Below are 20,848 nucleotides of genomic sequence, written 5' to 3'. Positions count from 1 at the left end.
GTGACGAAGGCTGGCGAGGATGGTGCTTCGCTTCTGGCTTGGCGTGCCTCCTGCAACGGTATTAACATTGGCTCAAGATGGAGCTTTTTAGGAAACGGATACCTAGACCAAAGGAACCGACAAGGGAAACGACTGATGAGAATATGAGAAAAATTCATGGAAACGGAATTTAAACGAACTTGTGCTCTTACCAAATGCTTTCTTTTTCTTCTCCTTACGTAAGAGTTTTGAAAACCACGAGATGGATCCATTGGAAACGCTTGACAAAGGGGCCCCCTTGCCTTGCTTTTCGAATAGTTTCTCCACGCTGATCTTTGCCAAACTTAACTTCCTATAGGATTCTTTTATATATATATATATATATATATATATATATTATTTATATACTAAAATTCATATGATTTCAAAATTCATAATCTATATATTAATAATTAAATAAATATATTAATTCATTTTATTTATATTATCCAATTTTTTAACACTTGATATATGAATTGAAAATTTTAAATTTTATTTTTTTATATTTAAATAATTTAAAAATAATAGATCACATTCGACATCTTAAATCATAGTTTAGATCATATAGTATAAACCTGCCTAGATTTAAATAGAGATTTGTCCAAGCATGGCCAACTCCAACTCAGTCCAACTCTCTTTTCACTCTCTATGTACCTAGTTTGACATTTGAGTTGCATCCCCTTGATTTAGATTTTTATTTTCCATATTTGTTTTTAATTTATTCTCATTGCTTTGCGGTTTTTTTTGGTAAAGTCATTGCTTTGCTTTTAACAGAAACTACATGCATAGTTTCATGTAGTTCCATACTGCCCCTGTCAGCAAGGAAACGGCTAAAGAAGCCAATGGCTTGCCGATTAGCGTCCACGGTATATAGCATCTCCTTCCTCCAACTTTGATGCTTTCAATGACAAAAAGAATTTCGACTAGGATATGTCAATATCTTTTAGATTCCTCTAACAGAGTCTCTCACACTCCAAAATTACAGGTAGCTTGGGGAATTACAGCCAAACCACTTACAAGTAACATATAGAAATTCTTAGTTAACTATCAACAGTAAGCTTTGCCGCACCACAGGGACGGAGCAAAGCAAGGTGCCCCATATTCCAGTCAGTGCATAAGCATGGCACAGAACGGAAGAGCCTCAGGTTCCTTCGCTGACAATGCTGCTGTTCCCAGCCCATGAGCACTGACAGGAAAAATCATATGCAGCTATTTTTTAGTTCCATGTACAAGAGAATCATAAAATTATAGCATCTCATTGAAGTATCTTGCATCCGACATTTAAGCTGTCAACAACATTTGTTACTTTGCTAGATTGGATAGAAGTTTTCAGTTTACTTCAACTAGTCTCCAGGATTGCACAGTGTTTACAAAATTTCCACTCTCTTTTCCGTTTTTTTTCTATTTCTTTTTTTTTTGGGAAAATGATAGGGTACTTCATTAAAAAACTTAACTGAAAGCACAAGACAGTAGACAACGAAAGAGTGAGAACAAAGAAACAAATCTTGCAAGCACAGGAAACCTTAGAAGAGCAAACAAAACAAATATACAGGAAGTCTTGCAAGAACAGGACACCATTAAACTTGATTGTAATTTGTGCAAAAGAACTTTTTTGCCAATAATTTTTTTGTAATTTGTGCAAAAATAATATTTCAAAATAAAATTTTCAGATTACACACATACATATATACATACATACATGCACATATATATCTGTACATGCATACACAAACACGTACATACATATATGCATACATGATACAATTTTATACTCTTTAAGTTGCACGTGCGTCAATGGATTCCTCGATGGATGTCAATTGTAATATATTGCCAATAATTATTAGCACGGTTGGTTGGCAACTCTTTCCTAAGGGCTTTCTTTGAAGGACATCCGAGGTTCAAATCCTGGGTGTTTCTTAAAATAATAATAATAATAGGCATACAGGCACAGTTCTATATCTCTTTTCAGTTAAAATTTTGACTTACAAATTAGCTGTGACAGCTTGTAAGAAGATCATGAGCAATTATCTCTACAACCAACAGTATCTTAGTATCCTGCCGTTCAAGTCCACCAGCTCCAATTTGAAGCCCCAAGAAGCTTGAACATGTATATAGTGAACAAGAAAAAGTGGCAACATTCTGCTCACTCACATCATAAAACGTGTAAAGAACCAATAGCTTAATCTTTTCTCTTTTCTTTTTAAAGCTTTATTTCAACTCGAGAATGTTACACTATTTTACTTTTCCAGTTTCCTCTTTTTTTTTTCCTTCCTAAAACTGTTAAGAGAAAGAATACTACCAAAGCTACCTCTTTTAGCATATAAAGAATATAAGATAAACATTTCCAATGTCTTGTGCTTCTTTCCCGTTCCCTTCTTTTTTTGTATGAATCTATAATGGGCAAACTAACTATTCTTTAACTTTTCTCCTTGTGCCTTCAAAGAACAGCTTGCTACCAATTCCAAAAGGATCAGTTCAAACTTCAAAGTTTCTATAATGATGACATAAGACTGGTAACCTGTCTCTGTTGAGTCATGGGAATGGTTGTGCAGGTTGGGCTTGTGGAGTTCAGTGGATACCCATAAACCATAGTAATCACGCGCTATAGAGAAATATTTTCTCTTAATTTTCTATCCTTCCTTTTACTCTCAGGATGAATATTCATCCAAAATCTCCAAGCCATCATCTTACAACATCACCTTCCTACGTATGAACTATTTTTTGTATGTTATGCAAAATCATGACATTTCATGATTTTACCTTTTTCTTTTTGAAATTACAAGATATATCAGGTGTTCGACTGTGCAATGCAATATTATAAAAATCCTTAAGTCACAAAAATATAAATTTCTACTAGAAAAGAATTTTTCAAACTCACATTTTCACCCCTTATCATTTTAGGATATCCATATTTTGAAACTTCTCAACATTAAGAACATTAAAAATACAAATTTAAAAATGATGAGAATGATGACTTTGATACTAAACCTCCAAATGGAGCACAATTTATTTTCAAGTAGTCTCCTTAATTTATTTTTTGCATGAGCCCATAATTATTTTTTGCAAATATTGGATCCTTAACCTTGGAATAACATTAGATGTGGCCCTAGAAAGGGATACTTAGCAAATGAGAATCTATAAAGCCAATCCTAAATAGTTGAGAAAAGACTAGATGATTATTATTATGGTTGGATACTCAATTTTCAAGGCTTCAGTTCCATGAACAATATACTATAATATGGATCTATAATAAGTGGCTTCTACACAAGTGTTCATGATGACTATGGCAAGGTAATTCGAAACATTCTTTGTAAACCCTCTATAAAAACCATGTCCATGATTTTCCCGCACAAAGATAAGATGCATGATTAGCCCTCATTTTCTTCTAGAGACATAAAACTTTTTGAAGGAAATAACCCTGAAACCTGTAAAATCCATAAAAGGAGACCTGCAGGTGATAACATAGATCTCAATCATTCTCAAAAACGATCTTAGTCCATCAAAAACGACGTCCTAGAGAAAAAATTACCCTAAATATGTTAACACCATAGAGGACACTCACCAGGAGATGCAGTGAGGAAATTTTACTGCAGTAAAGCACCACTAAATTCTCCTCATTGACATGGATTAGCTGGTTAAATTCTACAACTGATAACTATATCGATTAAATTCATGAGAAAAGAAATAGAGAAATTCTCTGGAAGATAAGTACCAAAACCTTTTACTTCTCCACTCTATTCAGGACAAACAGCATAAGCTAAGTAACTAAAGAACTATCTACACAATTGTTAAGACTTTGCAAATGGCTGATTTAGATTAATGGATTTTCATGTGATTAAATTCATTTCTCTTACCATAGAACAATTGTTGGCCACTCAAATTTCTGAAATCCGATGATGCAATGGAAACCTGTATCATGATATCTTGCTCTTAAATCATGAAATCTAGGATTATTGACAAAAGATGGTTCAGTTGAAATTGAATTTTATTTGAGAATATTTTAACTTGCAATTTCATACACTACTTTTTTGCTCCAAATTGTTAAAAAACTGCTAATAGCAAATGTGAAGGTTTTCACTGAGAGATTTGAGGCTCTTTTGTAGAGTAAAAAGTATAAATTGGTAAAACTATGAAAGAGTTGTAGACCACAAAATTGCAAAAGAAGATGCTGGAAAACGTGTACCTAGAAGCTGTTGCTATTCCTCTAGCTATAGGATCATGCAGCCGAAGTTTATCCATCACAGCTTGCACAAAATTTGCTCCAACAAGACCCGTGAGGACCACCACAGCTGCAGTAAGAGATGAATTTGCACCTACAGCCACACAAAAAAGAAGGAAATCAGAGAAATAGAAAGTGAATACCAAGACTGGCAACCAAGTAGATTCAAAATTATTTCATCGACTGAATTGCATAAAGCATGTTGCTTGGTAATTATAGAAAAATAAAGGCTAAATGCAATGAGCATCAGACTTTACCTTCAAACAAGGATACTATGCTGAGAGCCAAAGCCACAGTTATACATCTTGGTAAGATTGATATGGTTAGAGTTGGTTCTAACCCAATGATGCGTCCTACAATAGCAGTTGAATACAAAGAGAAAATAGTTGATATTATGACTGTTGAGAAAATCTCAGCTGCATGCCTCTTCACAAGCTAGAAGTCAAGAATAACAAAAGCTGTTTAGTCATAATTCATTCTAACATAAATATGGAAAAGATAAGAGAAGAAAATGTTGTTGAGTTACATGTTTATAACCTAAACCAATATACAATGAAAAATTTACAGCAACACATGGCATGTAAAATTATGATCCAGGAATCAAATAAGTTACCTTTCTCTGTTTGAACATTGAAAAGGCAAATGAAATAATAACAGATCCCAGAAATCCCATAAGCAAGTCACCAGCTCCAGGATTTGATGACACTTTGGTAAGGTAGTCAGCTGTAGAAACATATTATTAATCAGCATGCATATAACAAGAACGTCATAAAATCAATTGCTTCTTTGGGCAGGTTGTAAAGGAGATACATATTTGATTGTGTGCTACACATGTATTTTATTATGCAGATAAGTTATCCTACTGAACTTTGAAGTCATGGTCCACCTATCTTATTTGACGTAAATTTTGAATTTCCAGTTTGATTGTTTTAGGAGTTCTTGGTATGTTTGAATGTATTTTCTCTCTTTAAGAATCAGTTGTTGTTTCTTTTGCATAATAGACCAGAAATGCAGAAGTTAAAGCTTGCCAACTATATTTTCTTACGCCCTGTTTTAACATGTGATCCAATGTAAATGAATTTAATCTTGAAACAGCAATGTTATGGAAAATGTATAAGTTTTCATGCATCTGCAAAAATATAAAAAATCTATTCATCTCACATGATGTAAAAAGTCCATGCTAACAGGACTTAAGTAAGCTGATAATCACCCCTCTCCTACTGGGAAGATGTCCTAGGTTCAAAACCATATGGCAGCATTTCTGTCATGTTCAACGAAAAAGGAAGGGGCAGAGGAGGGGGGGAAGAAGTGAGGGAAGGGGAGAAGGAGGGGGTGGGGTGGTGGTTTAAACAAACATTTGGACTTGGAATCCAATTTGTAAATATAAGGCATAACTTAATGTCAAGCCAGCAGATGACCTTGTTTGACAGCTATATGACAAGAGCATAGCATATCTATAGTTCAACATGCATTACTTTTAGCAGGCAGGTTCCTTGTCAGTGTCTAGATAAATTATTGGGGCCTTTAGAAGGGCATACTGATAGTCATATCATACGAAATGTTAACAGTTGTTCTGCTGCTGTATTTTATTTTGACTGGCATGTCATTGACAATTATTTATAATATAATATTCTCAGATATGCTATACCACTTTTCTTTTGAACTTGTAATGTAGCTCCAGACACAATTATTGACTGTCTAGGAGCAAATCCATCTGCAAATATCATCACCAATCCAGAGCCAATCATAATATTTGAAAATCTCATAATTTTGAAAAATACGAATGAGAACTACAAGAGTAGACAATCATTCTTCAATAAGAAAAACAGGTGTACTCAACACCATAATGTGTGTCCATGTGCCTACACACATAAGGTCGTGCACTTATATGACATATGATGGAGGTATGAATGTATGTATATGTACATATATTTGTGTATATGCATGTGTGTGTGTGTGTGTTGTCTGTTTGTTTGTTTGCGTGCAGTAACATATGATCAACTCACTGATTCCCAGCAAGCTGACTTCCCATGACATATCTCGCAGGAAGTGCTGAAAAGGAAGATGGTTAAAGTAGAACACATAAATCATTCGATGCATCTCTAACATGCTTCAATAAAACTTCACATGAATGTCAATAAAATAAGATAAATCAATATGCATGAAGAGATCCATACTGGAGTAATGGAATGCCACAAGAAAAGTAAGTTATAAACCTAGAACAGCATCCATTCCAGACCGTGAGAAGTACCCATATGCCAATGCTGCCAAGTCTGCAGCAAATGCACAGCAGATAATTGGATGGAACACCTTCTTCACATTAGATGGCAACCTGAACAGAGAGCCAACAACAACTAAGTGTCCAAAATATTGATACTGCAACATATATTCTATGATCTAACGGGTATACGAAACAACAACTAACTAAGAATTTTAGATGGCAACCTTAACAAAGAGCCAACAACTAAGTGTCCAAAATATTGATACTGCAACATATATTTTATCATCTAATGAGTATATGAAGCATATTACCAAGAACCAACCATGTATCCCAAAACTGTAGCAGCAAGAAGGAATGGAAGGCATGTTCTGCACTTGTACCAAGTGCTGTTGGCCATATAAATGCAAGAATAAATGTTGAAATGAAAATTGCAGTCCAAACCCAAAGCTCAACCGAGGTAAATGGAGAAGGTTTCGTCATGGGTTCTGCAGGTATCATTTCTGTCTTCATAACTCTTCTTACAGTAATGGCTGTGTACCCTGCAACAGAAAGTGAAGCCAGCCAGCCACCAACTGGAGAAAAAACGGAAACTGATCTCTTGTTCAGAAAGAATTCCCAACAACCGAATACAGAATATATTTGCCAACTGAAATATTCTATTATAAGATAATATTTTTTCTAGAAATCATCGACATTACTAGAAATAATGGCATTCACAGCAGAAGAGAAAGCAAAAGTACAGTCTGCTCTCTTATGTCAGGTGTTGTAGACTTTACATTTACTTTTACAGTTTTACCTTTTCATGGTATTCTAACATCATGAACTGCAGGCTTGAAAAGATATAGTATCAGCCCTTACTGTGCATAGCTATCATAAGCATATACATTTTTCTTATCCTTGCTTTCCTGCTCCAACCTGATGTTCCTATGATGCAGATTTAAAAATTCTGCACATAATTCAGTAACATCTCTTGTACATACAGACATTATAGATGAAACTAGACATTGTGCAACAACAGCCTTATTAAGGTGCAAGTCTTGCATGCATATAGTCTACATGCCCTAATTTATATCAACATGCACACCAACGCTTGCTCCTCTAGTTACATGGTAGCAGAACTCAGAAGCTTGTAGCCAGGAACCATCATGACACTCTGGATACCGTTCATGGGACATATGCTCCTCTGGTTACAAGTTCAATGCATCATTCTTGTGGCAAGCTTCTAGTGGACAATTCTTCCAATTGCCTTTGAGAGAGAAGTGCTCGAGATAACTAGTATAATTTCCCCTACCATGTATATATATAATATAATATATATATATATATAAACATAGCACAGAACATGATGTTGATATGTTGTTTTTTGACGCATCCTTAATTTTTCACTATGATTTTCATATACTATGCGAATAGAGTTTGTATAAGCACTGAACAATTTTGGCTGACATGCTCATTTGACTTGCATCAGCATATACAATGGTTGCATTCCCAGGTAAGATGTTTAGCATTGTTTCAACATTTCTTCCAAGTTTCCAGACCGAAGGCACTGTTTGCATGTTACAGAACATTGCCGTCCTGTTTATTATTAGATTTCATTTTCCGCAGGGTTATGGTATTGATTTGTTATAATACACAAATGCTAGTGAGAAATGACAAACACAGGGGCATTGAGCATCCTAAGCAGGCCTTACAGGTATTGCCTGCAATGTAAGAATCCTAACAAAATAGAGATATTTATTCCAATGTCCTGTTAATGCATAAAAGCAACTGATAAAGCACACAAGCATTAGAAGAAAAAGTTCTGATAAGGCAAAGTATGCAGTGCTCTAATATGGTAACATATTGTTACTGAAGCAAAAAATAACCAAAAAAAAAAAAATCCCAACAATTTCTACAATGACAGGGCATTTTAGCAATAATGCACTAGACCAAGGGTATGCAAAATCTTTATGGCAAAAGAGTACAATAAAATTATTCTGGAGCACACAACCGTGACCTACATAATTATTATTAAAGATAAATATAATATTTTACCACAATGCAAAATAAACTAATTCCACAACTACTATGGCTGACAAAAAGAAACAGCAAACCTAGGATGAAACAAATCTTAAGCCCCGAAGCCGCCGGGATATCCCTCACCGCAAGAGGCAAAACCACCAGCGCCGGGACATAAAACAGCGGAAGCCACCTCTGGATGAACAAAGTCGCCGGCTCAAAGAAACCCGTCAAGCCCATCGCAGCAGAGGAAGCAACGTAGTCCAAGAACATGAGCACCGAGAACACGCAGAACATCCCGAAAAGAGCGCTCGGGAATTTTATCGCAGCAGCAGCAAAAGCCTGCTCGAGAAGCTTATCTGCCGCAAGAATTATCCCCAGTGACACCACCAAATGCAAGATCCCCACAACCTGGTGAAGAATACCCCACCAAAAAAAAAAAAAAAAAAAAATCAGAACCAAGAATTTGATACCCAGTATCCATCCGGCATCGAGCGAAAGGTATTCACATGGGGAAATCCGACAGCGGTGCGGACGCCCTCGGCGCCGGCGGATCTCGGGGGAATTAGGCTCTGCGATTTCGCGCCGTCGTCATCCATGTGCATGACAAGAAATCAAGAGTGCGGTGTGGGGATTGCTCGGCCTCCCGGCGGCGGCCAAGATGGTTGATGAGTGAGGTGGGAGGAGATGGGTTTGGGAGCAGAGGTTTTGGGGGATTCTTGTAACAAAATTGAGGGGTTTTTGAGGGATAATTTGGAGGCACGGCGACGTGGGAGTGGGGTGTGCGCAAGCGTCACGGGGGCAGTGGCCGTCGGAAGGAGACGTGCGTAAGTGCTGAGCTCAGAAATCTTGATTTTTTCGTTTAAACTTTTAAGGACTGAAATAGGCGTTTGCGGCTCAACTTTTTTTTTTTTTTTTGGTTATTTTTACGGCCGGAAAATAATAACCAAATCATTATTACCGTCAAAATAGCTTTGGCTAGGCTTATGCTGTAGTTCTTTTCCCCTCGTACTGGGGTGGAGTGCGGTGGGTGGTGTGGGTCGCCGGATAGACCGTGAGGTAGCAGAGAGATACAAAAAAAGGGCAAGGGGAAGCGAGATGTAGGTGTACGTGAATGGAGGTCTGATTGACCGGGTTCAGTTTGATCTTTTATTATCATATGGAATGCATTACCAGTAACGTGTCCGATTCTAGTCATGCATATACACGGAGTAAACTCGGCCTGTCACGATCCATTGCCTAACATTTGATTTGTATCTAGTTCTGCATAACCCCAATTTAAGGTAGCAACCGTTGGCAATCTTTTGTTTACCAGCAATGAACCAAGTGCTAGACAACACACCATTTCATAACCAACGAAGTGGGAAAGAAGATCATAATCATCAAATTTTAATTACATATCGAGAATAATATACATTGTATTTAAATATTCTAGTAAAAAATAATCATACCTCTCGCATGCCATAGAAGTCGCCAATACCACAAAGATCCATATATCAACAGATTACACCTTAGTTTGTAACTAATGCAGTCTTCATGAGATGAACATCATGGTACTGATGATCGAACAAGTATTATTAATGAAAATCTATATCAAAAGGATGATGCTTGCAGCACCTTCAGTCAATGATCATTTGATATATGCTGATCACAAACTGCTCTACTGCTTTAACAGTAGTCCCGCACTCACGAGAAGAAAGATGGAAGCCGTAGCAACAGCAACTGCCGCGGTGGTCTTCCAACGACACAAAAGAATCAAAACCACATAATCTCACATGAGGATAAGACAGCATAAAGAATAGAAATTATAATGTCCATATCTCAGTCATTTTTGTAACTATCCATCAAATGCCATTGGTTCCTCCAGAAGGTTGGCACTCATTTCTTTGCTCGACTGCCTCCTCAATCTCTCCTGAATTCGGTCTTTAATGGCAGTTTGCTGTCAGCAAAACACCACCAACAATTAAGCGCAAGCCGAATATCGATTGTAATTATAACAGAAGTGGAACATTTTCTGACAACTCACCATGATATGACATCCTTCCTCAAACTTCTCAAGAAATCCTGCAATCCAGCGATCTGCATTCTCCATCCACTCCTCGTGATTGATCCCAGCAGTCTTTGCTGCTGTTTGCAACTGCAAAACACCATGAAAAGATGTTACAATTTCCACATAAAGTAACCATCTATTAATTGGACAAAAAAATAGTACTCAATAAACATTCTCAAAAAAATTATAGTATACAGGAACGGAAAATAGTCAGTTTCCACTATCGACCATGAAAGGATGGCCCTTGCTCCAAAAACAAATATGCCCCTGTTGAAGTTGGCAAAGACCGTTTGCAATGACAAACCAAAATACTTGATTCTCACAGCCAGCCAGATTTTTATAGTACAATAAATACATCAGGCTTTGCACTAAGAAAATGATATCTAACATCCACATAGCAGATCTATCACAAGAACTGTTACAGCCAGCCGTGTGATCCCTGGTACGGGGATTCATCACTCCATCAGTTTGATACTCGAACTTAGCAAAGCCCTTTACTTTGGGCACCGCCTCCTCTTCTATTTTTGCTACCATGCCTCAAGATTAAGTGCAGGTCAAATCCAAGATCTAAGTCTAACAAACCTGACACAGAAAACCCTACAAGTAGATCACTTTTGATCAATCGTGACCATTCAGTATCTCCAAACCTCCCTCCTTTAGCATGCTCTCGCATCACTTTGGAGCATTTTATCAAATCTATAACCAGATCAGAATATGGTTACTTCAGAGAACTGTGTGAAAAGTCCTTAGTTGGCCCCTTTTGCATGCAAAAATATAGTGCATGCCATCTTCATCCTTAACTGTTGGAAATTGTGTCCTAAAATCAATCGTGTGATGATTGAGTTCATCCTTGTATATTAATTATTGATCAATTGAATAATATTTATTCTGATATTTTTCATCACAAAATGAATCTTTCTTGAACTCTTGTACTGTGATGAAGTCCCTAAAACTATGCTAGTGTACGATAAAGAGAGAATTTATCATATAGTTCTTAAACATGTTCGCGACCAAATGATACTTCATTACGGGACAATGACGTTTATCGAGTGAAGATCATTGTGTGCCATATGGGTTGGTTGTCCTCTTAACCAAGGAGTGTGGTGACACTGATATGGCATACAAGTGAGATGTAGGAGTACATCGTTACTGAACAAGTGACTCACCTGCTGAGCATTCTGTTGTCAAGAGCTACTCGCGAAACACATGGGTATAAGTGTCATTCAACATGAGATCACCATAGTGACTTGCAAGCAACTCACTGTGTTTTGGTGCCGAACTATCTGGATTTTAAATACAATGACGGAAGGCTACTGGATACACTCAAGTACTTGCGAAATCTGTGTGCGAATCAAAATGTGATTGACCCCTCCGGATTATTGGAGTTGATGTATCGCTGTATTTCAATTTAGTAAAGTCTTAACCAAGATAATCCATGAGATGGATTTGAAAGGTTGAAATACAATGTAGATGAAGCAATCTCGGTTGACAGTTAACTTGAGATCATCCTAAAGCATCCAGGGTTAAAAGAATGAATTACGCGGTAACCATATGTATGGGTTCTGAAATATTCCTTTACGATAATTCGACCTATCTGGACGTCGAAAACTATTGCTAAATGGTATCTCGATTAGTGCAGGAATTGGTTCTTGTGCCACCGGCTTAGTGTTTGAACTTATGGAGTCACGCACACAAATCAGATAAAGTAGGAAAGAATTGACCTATGTTTATATGTCCAATTTAGAAGTACTTGACTTGATGAACATATAAGCTAACTTGATTGAGAATTAAGTGATCGATCAAATGGGATTGAAGAGTTGAATATGTCTAACTAGCACTACACATGAGATTCAGGATCGATTCCGGAGATAAATAGTTTCTGATCTATGATTCATTGAACATATGAAAGATTGAATTTAAGTACTAATTAATTTCAGATTAGATCTAAATTAATTGGACTTAAATGGGTCTAAAATTCAAGTTAGACTTAGTACAAAAGTCCTAAAGAGTTTGAGATTGACAGCCTTTCGAAATTGTTTCAAACCAGCTTCGAATCGGATTTGAATCAGACCTATTTTGGATGAGATATGAGTATTCCTACTTGCACTGGAAATACCCCCTCATGAAGCACGACCAAAACTTGGTTTGGTGCTTATTTGGGACATCTCAAGTGGGTGAGAGATTGGGTGCAAGTTGATTGTCATATGTGATGACAATTATATTTCATATAAGAATCCTTCTTTCATGAGTACTGGACCAATTCAAATCAGATTTGAATTAGAAGTCCTAATCTCATTGGATCATGAGAATCATCTATAAATAGAGAGGGTCTCTATCTATGGATGCATAGCAATAGCAATAGCATAGCAAACAAATCAGATTGAAAGAAGAGAAAAGAAAGAGAGAGGCATGAGAAGAGAGAGAGGTCCTATCTTCCCTTTGGCCTCTCCCCTTGTTGCCGCCCCTCTTTCTTTGGGCGTGGGGTCTCTTTGGACGTCCCACCTGCTAGTGTGAGGTGTCATACTAGCACATTTCATCTCTCGATTGATTAAGTTGCTAAGCCAATTGGATTGGAGTTTATCCTGCTTTCCTGCGGTGTCTGACGTGCATGCAAAGTAGAGGATCTGCACATCCAGACCTTCGCGAAGGATTATATCAGATAATTTGGGATTTGATCCCTGATTCCGCTGCGTTTCAGGTAAAGATTTGATCATTAAACAAGTAAAACATTAAAAAATTTTAGATGCAACTTGGACATCCCGAAGGAAAACTGTTTCCCTTCCCTTCAACTGGTATTAGAGCAGATCTGAAATATATGTATGCAAAATAAAATTTTTTGAGATTATTTACATAAGATATAATCGAGAGTTTTTGTGGATATTAAAACTCATTTAAATTTATTTATATAAAATTTCTGATCTGATTTTAATTGGATTAGAGGTGCCTAATCAATGGTTGATTGATGTTGTTATAAATCTGTTATTACAGAATTCTGCTGTTGCTGAATTTTTTATGAAAAAATAAAGTGAATTAAAATCTGTTTTAATAGAATTTTAATGTTGTTATTTTCTTATGAAGTGAAGTTTATTTCAGATTTAAATTGAATCCATTTCGATGGATATTTAGATCTGAATCCTATCGTAATTCAACACTGCATGAAAACAGATTTACCAAAAATTAATTCCTTATGCATTCATATTTGCATCTAATTAATTTTCTATTTGATATCAAATTTAAAATTAGTGTTTTATAATTAGTATAAGATATATTTCAGATTTGATATGATGTATATGATGCATCAAATCTAATTGGATTAGATAAAAAACATAATTGATAAGATCAAGGATATGTTCATAACACAATAGTTTTATCAATAATTGTATGTTGATGTAATTATATATGAAATTAGATTTCAAATCCTAATAGTCTAGTATTGGATTGATGAGATCACCAGACCGTCCGGTATAAGAGATTGAAGAAATTAATCTCTTTTGCCTATTCGATGGGTTCTCTTATGACGTGTAGGGGTGTTGTTGTGATCCAATTTCATGAAGAAAAAAGCAAACAGATTTTTATGTATCGTTTTGATCATAAATATATTTAGATTAGATCTAAAATGATTTATGATTCATTACAATAGGATAAAATTCAGATATAAAATTATTTTAAATCTGAATTACATATTGCATATGATGTAATTGATATTGATTTAAAAATTATCATGGGTTAGACTTAGGGGTTTAGAAAATACATAATGGAGACCAAGTAGAGAAATTGATTAAATCTATCAAGTGTTGAATTAGATTAGGTCAGTATTTCTCTAAATCAATCTCAATAATTGAAATTTGATCATGTCCATGTGTTTGATCCTAATAAATGGACCATGATCATGGCTCCATGGTTGAGCCCGAATCTTCTGGTGTGTCCAATCGAAACTAATTAACCAGTTGGTGTCTAAGATAAGTTTGGCAGATTCGATCAAGTGATTTTTAATTGGGAGCTATTCACTAGATGCGTCTACGACGAGTTAAAGGCAGATCCCTCCGCTGATCTCACTTACCGATCAACATGGTAGATAATATTTTGATTAGATCACTAGTCGATTCGTTCAAACCCATGCCATTAAGGTGAATCAGTGTGACTGATTTAGGTGTCTTGAGACCAGCTTATGCTTAATCCTTTACATGACTTGGTGAAGTCAGTGGGAAGATTTGCAGCTTGCAGGTCGACTTCTTCTCATATTCTCAGATCAATTAAATCAAATCCTCTAAATTATTAAATCCATAAAGTGATAAAGTTATGAGATAACTTGATCATTGCATCCCATTAAGATGTGTGATAATATTATACCATTGGAGGCGCCACACGCTTGATGTCTATTAATATTGAAATTGATCATATACCATCATGATGTACCTTCAGATCAATGCTCAGATTGGCAGAGCCACACTCGGACCTGGACATCCATTTGTTGGATGCACTTGGTGTGTCATAATGGTTGGATTTAATCCAAGATTTTCAATGGAGGCGCCACACGCCTACTGAAGGGACACCTCGGGCAGAATCCATTGCTAGAAGTTGTTTGGAGAAACAATTGGTTATGAACCTACCCATGGATGCACTAAGGTTGGCCGAGCTACACTCGGGTCCGAATGCAGTCCGTGTAGATTTTAGTATCCGCTAAAGAATTAATGTAATTCTTCGAGTTGGAAGTAGAGGCTACCAATTTGTTAAAAATAGTGAGAGAACTTTAGACTAAAATCTATGTCTTCAGGATTAAAAACAATTCATATACTAATAGGCTAGTGTTTTTCCTTTCAGTTATGGCCAACACACTATTCCTCCATTCGGGACAGCGACAAGCTACCGGACCCAACTTCGATAACTGGTATAAAAGTTGAAGATCGTGTTGGAGCATGAAAGAATTTTATATATCTTTAAAATCAGGCACCTGAAGAACCTGCAGCCAATGCTCCTCGTGCTGCGAAAGACCCATGAAGTGGCTTAATGACCGCACGACTGTAAGTTGCGTGATGAGGATAGCTATGAACGACAAACTTAGTCGTAAGTTCGAGGATGCGCAGCTTGAGGAGATGATTCAAATGTTGAATGAGTCCTTCGACACCCCTGAGGATGCGGAGAGACAACCTCCTGCACAATGTTCAATATCCGTATGCGAAGGGTGCTTCAGTCACCGATCATGTATTGTACATGATTGAGCAGATGAAATGCCTTAGCAAATTTGGCTTTCCATTGTATGAACAGTTAAGCAAGGATACTATCCTCAATTCGCTACCGAAATCCTACCTACCCTTTCTCAGTCATTATAGAATAACGAAGTCTGCAGTAAACTACCATGATTTGTAGGTTACTGCAGACTTTTGAAAAACATCACCAACTCCTGAAAGAGACAGTGAATTTAGTGGAGGTTCATCTGCAGGACATCAATCCTCTAAGAGGAAAAAGAAAAATGTGTAGAAACCCGTGCCGTCGATCCCAAGCAGAGCAAAACGTCAAAAGTTGACAAAAACCAAGCAGAGTGCTTCTTCTGTAAAAAACTGGATCATTGGAAAAGGAATTGCCCTGCTTATATAGCCACCTTGACCCAAACAGGCCTAAGAATAAGAGAAAAGGCAAGTGATTGCTTCACAAGGTATTTATATGATAACACCTTATAATTTCTCTGTTTGTGATACTACTATCCGAGTATTAGATACCGAAAGTCCTATTAATATATGCAATTCGTTGCAAGGACTGTAGATAAGTAAGAAATTTTGAGAGGACGAGCGATTCCTTAATATTGGAGATGGAAGCCTTGTTCTAGTTCTGATCTTGAAAACTTTACAGCTTGTTTTCGATCCAATAGTGTCATGTTGGATGATTGTCATTATTGTCCTCCTTTATGATGAATGTATCTCTGTAGATCTTTTGGCCAAACTTAGTTACAAATTTATAATAAAAGATGATTTTTGTGATATCGTTGTGAATGATACTACAATTATGCATGAACAATTGAAATATGGCATATACAAATATCACGGCCTGTTAGTGTAATGTACATACTAGTAAACGTCCCAAAATAGATAATGTCAGTGAATCCTACCTTTGGCATTGTAGGCTTGATCATGTGAACAAGAATAAGATTGACAGGTTGATCAAGGAACATGTCTTGACATAGATGATTGTGAATCATTGCCTATCTGTGAGTCTTGTCTACTTAGTAAGATGACTAAGTTATCTGTTAAAGAAAAGATGAGAGAGCCAACGATGTCCTAGATCTAATACACACTGATGTATGCAAGCCTATGAACATAAGTGCTAGAAGAGATACTACTACTTCATTAGTTTACAGACGACCTATCGAGGTATGGGTATGTTATCTTATGAAGCATAAGTTAGAATTATTTGAAATGTTCAAACGATTCCGTGTGAAATAAAGAAACAAACTAAAAGAGTATTAAGATTTTTCGATCAGACCAAGGTGAATACCTCACCAATGAATTCCTGACATATCTGGAAGAGAATGAAATTCTCTCATAATGGATCCCTCCTGGAACACTACAACATAATATGTGTCCGAAGAAGGAATCGAACCTTGTTAGACATGGTCCGGTCTATGATGGGCTTTTTCAGTCTGCCAATCTCCTTTTGGAGATATGCTCTAGAGACTGCCTACTACATTTTGAATAAGGTACCCAGTAAGTCTATCGATAAAACTCCATATGAGATATGACTAGACGTAAGCCAGTGCTCTCACACCTTAGGGTCTGGGAGTATCCAGCTTGTGTCAAGCGTTTAAAGACAATAAGCTTGGAACGAAATCCGATAGATGCTTGTTTATAGGATACCCAAAGAAAACTAAAAGGTACTATTTTTACCTCGTTGCAGAACAAAAAGTATTTGTTAGCAGCCGAACAGTCTTTTTAAAAAAAAGTTCCTTGGTGAAGAGCTAATGCCTGTAAAATTGAACTTGATGAAGTTCATGAGGTGAAAGGACCAACACATACAGAATTGGATTCGATTGGTGAATCGAATCTGAAATCGTAGAGGCACCATTAAGGAGATCCGGTAGAGTACCGCATCAACCGGACAGATACTACGGTTTCTTGATCCGAATGGTGATCTCATTGAACTTGATGAGAACGATGAGAATCCGATCACCTATATGGAGGCCATGCAAAGGCCCGACTCCTCAAAATAGCTTGAGGCCATGAAGTTCGAGATGAATCCATGGAGATCATATGATGGAATAGTGATCCGAAGGGATAAAAACAAATTAACCATCATAAATAGGAAAAATACTTCATGAATATATGATAATTAATCAAATTCAAAAATTTTTCTCTTTTATATTTCAAGATTGAAATTTATCATTTCAATCTCATTTCCGAACTTTTGATATTTATTTCGATACAACTTCATCATTAGTTATGTCATAAAGATCAATACCATTGTTGATTGAATCAATACTATTTCTAGTCATCGAATTTTCTTACTCACCTCAACTCTTTAATATTCATTCTTGAAGCAAATTATCATTAATCATTCCATAATAAAAATCAATAGGATGTAAATAAATTTTCAAGAAAAGAAGAGCGGACGGAAAGGTAGAGATCTATAAAGCCCGTCTAGTTGTCAAGGATTATCGTCAGCGTTATGATATTGACTATGATGAGATATTCTCTCCTATGGCAATGCTCAAGTCCATCTGGATTATGCTTGCTATCGCTGCACACTTAGATTATAAGATCTGACAGATGGATGTCAAAATCGTTTTCTTAATGAAGAACTGGAAGAAGAGGTGTATATGATACAACCTAAAGAATTCACATCCACAGATGAGTTGAAAGTGTGCAAGCTGAAAAGATTTATTTATGGACTTAAACAGACATCGAGGAGTTGGAACATGCATTTTGATAAGGTGATTAAAACGTATGACTTCGTTAGGAACGGAGAAGAGCCTTGCGTCTACAAGTGGACTTCCGATTCTGTGGTCATTTTTCTTGTTCTGTCTGTGGATGACATACTGTTACTAGGAAATGACATCCGACTTTACAGAGTGTGAAGCTGTGGTTATCATTACAGTTCTCCATGAAGAATTTGGGAGAAGCATCCTACATTCTAGGGATGAAGATCTATAGGGATAGATCCAGAAGGTTGCTTGGATTGTCCCAATTCACGTACATTGACATCTTGTTGAAGCGGTTCAACATGAATAATTCTAAGAAAGGCTATCTTTCGATAAGCCATGAAATTACTCTTTCCAAGAAGGATTGTCCAACAACTCCTGAGGAGAGAGAGCGCATGAGTAGAATATCATATACTTCGGCAGTGGATCTATCATATATGCTATGACATGTACGAGGCCGGATGTGGCATATTCACTAGGGATAGTGAGTAAGTACCAGTCAGATCCGGGTGAGAAGCATTGAAAGATTGCGAAAGTAATTCTTAAGTATTTGAGAAATACTAAAGATCAATGGCTTATCTATGGAGACTCTGATCTGAAACTTGTGGAATATACTAATTTCAGTTTTCAATCAAATTATGATGACAGCAGAAACATGTCGGGCTACATATTTACCTTGAATGGAGGAGCTGTTTGCTAGAAGAGTTTCAAGCAACATACTATGGCCGATTCTATATGCGAAACGGGAGACATTGCTACATCGGATGCTGTAAAAAAGACGATGTGGTTGTGAAAGTTTATCATCGAGCTGAGAGTTATATCTTCTATTGATGGTTTTGTCCTGCTGTACAGTGACAGCTCCAGTGCCATAGCTCAAACGAAAGAACCCAAGTCGCACCATTGCACCAAGCATGTTCTGCACCGCTATCATCTGGTGCGAGAGATCGTAAACCGAGATGACGTCGAACTTCAGAAGATCGACGAAAAGGAGAACCTAGCCGACCCCTTCACTAAAGCTCTCGAGATCAAAGAGTTTGATAACTTCAAATGGAAGATAGGTATAAGATACTGCCTCGATTGGTTTTAGTCCAAGTGAGAGGTGTTGGAAATTGTGTCCTAAAATCAATCGTGTGACGATTGAGTTCATCCTTGTATATGAATTATTGATCAATTGAATAATAACTATTCTGACATTTTTCATCACAAAATGACATCTTCGTTAAACTCTTATACTGTGATGAAGTCTCTAGAACTATGCTAGTGTATGATAAAGAGAAGATTTATCGTATAGATCTTAAACATGATCGCGACCAAATGATACATTATTACGGGACAATGACGTTTATCGAGTGGAGGTCGTTGTGTGCCATATGGGTTGTCCTCTTAACCAAGGAGTATAATGATACTGGTATGGCATACAGATGAGATATAAGGATACATCGTCACTAAACAAATGACTCACCTGCTGAGCGCTCTGCTGTCAAGAGCTGCTTGCGAAATACATGGGTATAAGTGTCCTTCAGACCTGAGATTACCATAGTGACTTGCAAGCAACTCACTGTGCTTTGATGCCGGACTATCTGGATTTTTAATGCAGTGACGGAAGGCTACTGGGTACCGTCAAATACTTGCGAAGTCTGTGTGCGGATCAAGATGGGATTGACCCCTTCGAATTATTGAAGTTGATGTATCGATGTATTTCAATTTAGTAAAGTCTTGACCAAGATAATCCATGAGATGAATTTGAAAGGTTGAAATACAATATAGATGAAGCAATCTCAGTTGACAGTTAACCTGAGACCATCCTAGAGCATCCAGGGTCAAAAAGATGAATTACACGATAACCATGTGTATGGATTCTGAAATATTCTTTTGCCATAATTTGATCTATTTGGACGTCGGAAACCATTGCTAGATGGTATCTCGATTAGTGCAGGAATTGATTTCTGTGCTACCGACTTAGTGTTTGAACTTATGGAGTCACGCACACAAGTTAGACAAAGTATGAAGAAAGTGACCTATGTTTATATGTCCAATTTGGAAGTACTTGACTTGATTGAACATATAAGCTAACTTGATTGAGAATTAAGTTATGGATCAAACGGGATTGAAGAGTTGACTATGTCTAGCTAGCACTATATATGAGGTTCAGGTTCGATCTCAGAGATGAACAGTTTTGATCTATAATTCATGGAACATATGAAAGATTGGATTTAAGTACTAATTAATTTCGAATTAGATCTAAATTAATTGGACTTAAATGAATCCAAAATCTAAGTTAGACTTGGTACAAAAGTCTTAAAGAATTTAGGATTGATAGCCTTTCGAAATTATTTCGAACCAACTTTGAATCGGATTCGAATTGGACCTGTTTTGGATGAGATATGAGTATTCCTACTTGCACTGGGAATACCCCCTCATGAAGCACGACCA

The 20,848-nt window shown here is 36.8% G+C and overlaps 2 protein-coding genes and 1 long non-coding RNA gene across 3 annotated transcripts in view; all 3 read right to left on the bottom strand.

The window, feature by feature from the left end:
- Positions 1-923: 923 nt before the first annotated feature.
- Positions 924-9,302, bottom strand: LOC105044099 (plastidal glycolate/glycerate translocator 1, chloroplastic). Its single transcript, XM_019850229.2, is given in 10 exon segments — positions 924-1,140; positions 1,143-1,204; positions 4,202-4,331; positions 4,495-4,672; positions 4,851-4,960; positions 6,454-6,569; positions 6,770-6,830; positions 6,833-7,030; positions 8,552-8,867; positions 8,966-9,302. Coding segments are annotated over 10 exon segments (1,353 nt in total). The 5' UTR covers positions 9,062-9,302; the 3' UTR covers positions 924-1,054.
- On the bottom strand, positions 3,093-3,866 carry LOC140857120 (uncharacterized). Its single transcript, XR_012140610.1, has 2 exons — positions 3,581-3,866; positions 3,093-3,466 (listed from the first exon to the last, which is right to left on the bottom strand). It is a non-coding gene; the product is annotated as an uncharacterized lncRNA (long non-coding RNA).
- Positions 9,303-9,950: 648 nt separating the features above from the next.
- The window catches only part of LOC105043979 (choline-phosphate cytidylyltransferase 2), a 36,532-nt gene continuing 25,634 nt past the window's right edge, over positions 9,951-20,848 (bottom strand). Inside the window, exons 7-8 of the mRNA XM_073255500.1 lie at positions 10,483-10,593; positions 9,951-10,395 (exon numbers count right to left, since the gene is read on the bottom strand). Coding sequence (XP_073111601.1) covers positions 10,294-10,395; positions 10,483-10,593 — 213 coding nt within the window. The 3' untranslated portion in view covers positions 9,951-10,293. The remainder of the gene's footprint in view (positions 10,396-10,482; positions 10,594-20,848) is intronic.

The sequence above is a fragment of the Elaeis guineensis genome, chromosome 4 (assembly GCF_000442705.2).
Source record: "Elaeis guineensis isolate ETL-2024a chromosome 4, EG11, whole genome shotgun sequence".
Classification (NCBI taxonomy): Eukaryota; Viridiplantae; Streptophyta; class Magnoliopsida; order Arecales; family Arecaceae; genus Elaeis; species Elaeis guineensis.
Note: the sequence above shows the minus strand (reverse complement) of the source record. Positions and strands in the feature narration are given on the sequence as shown.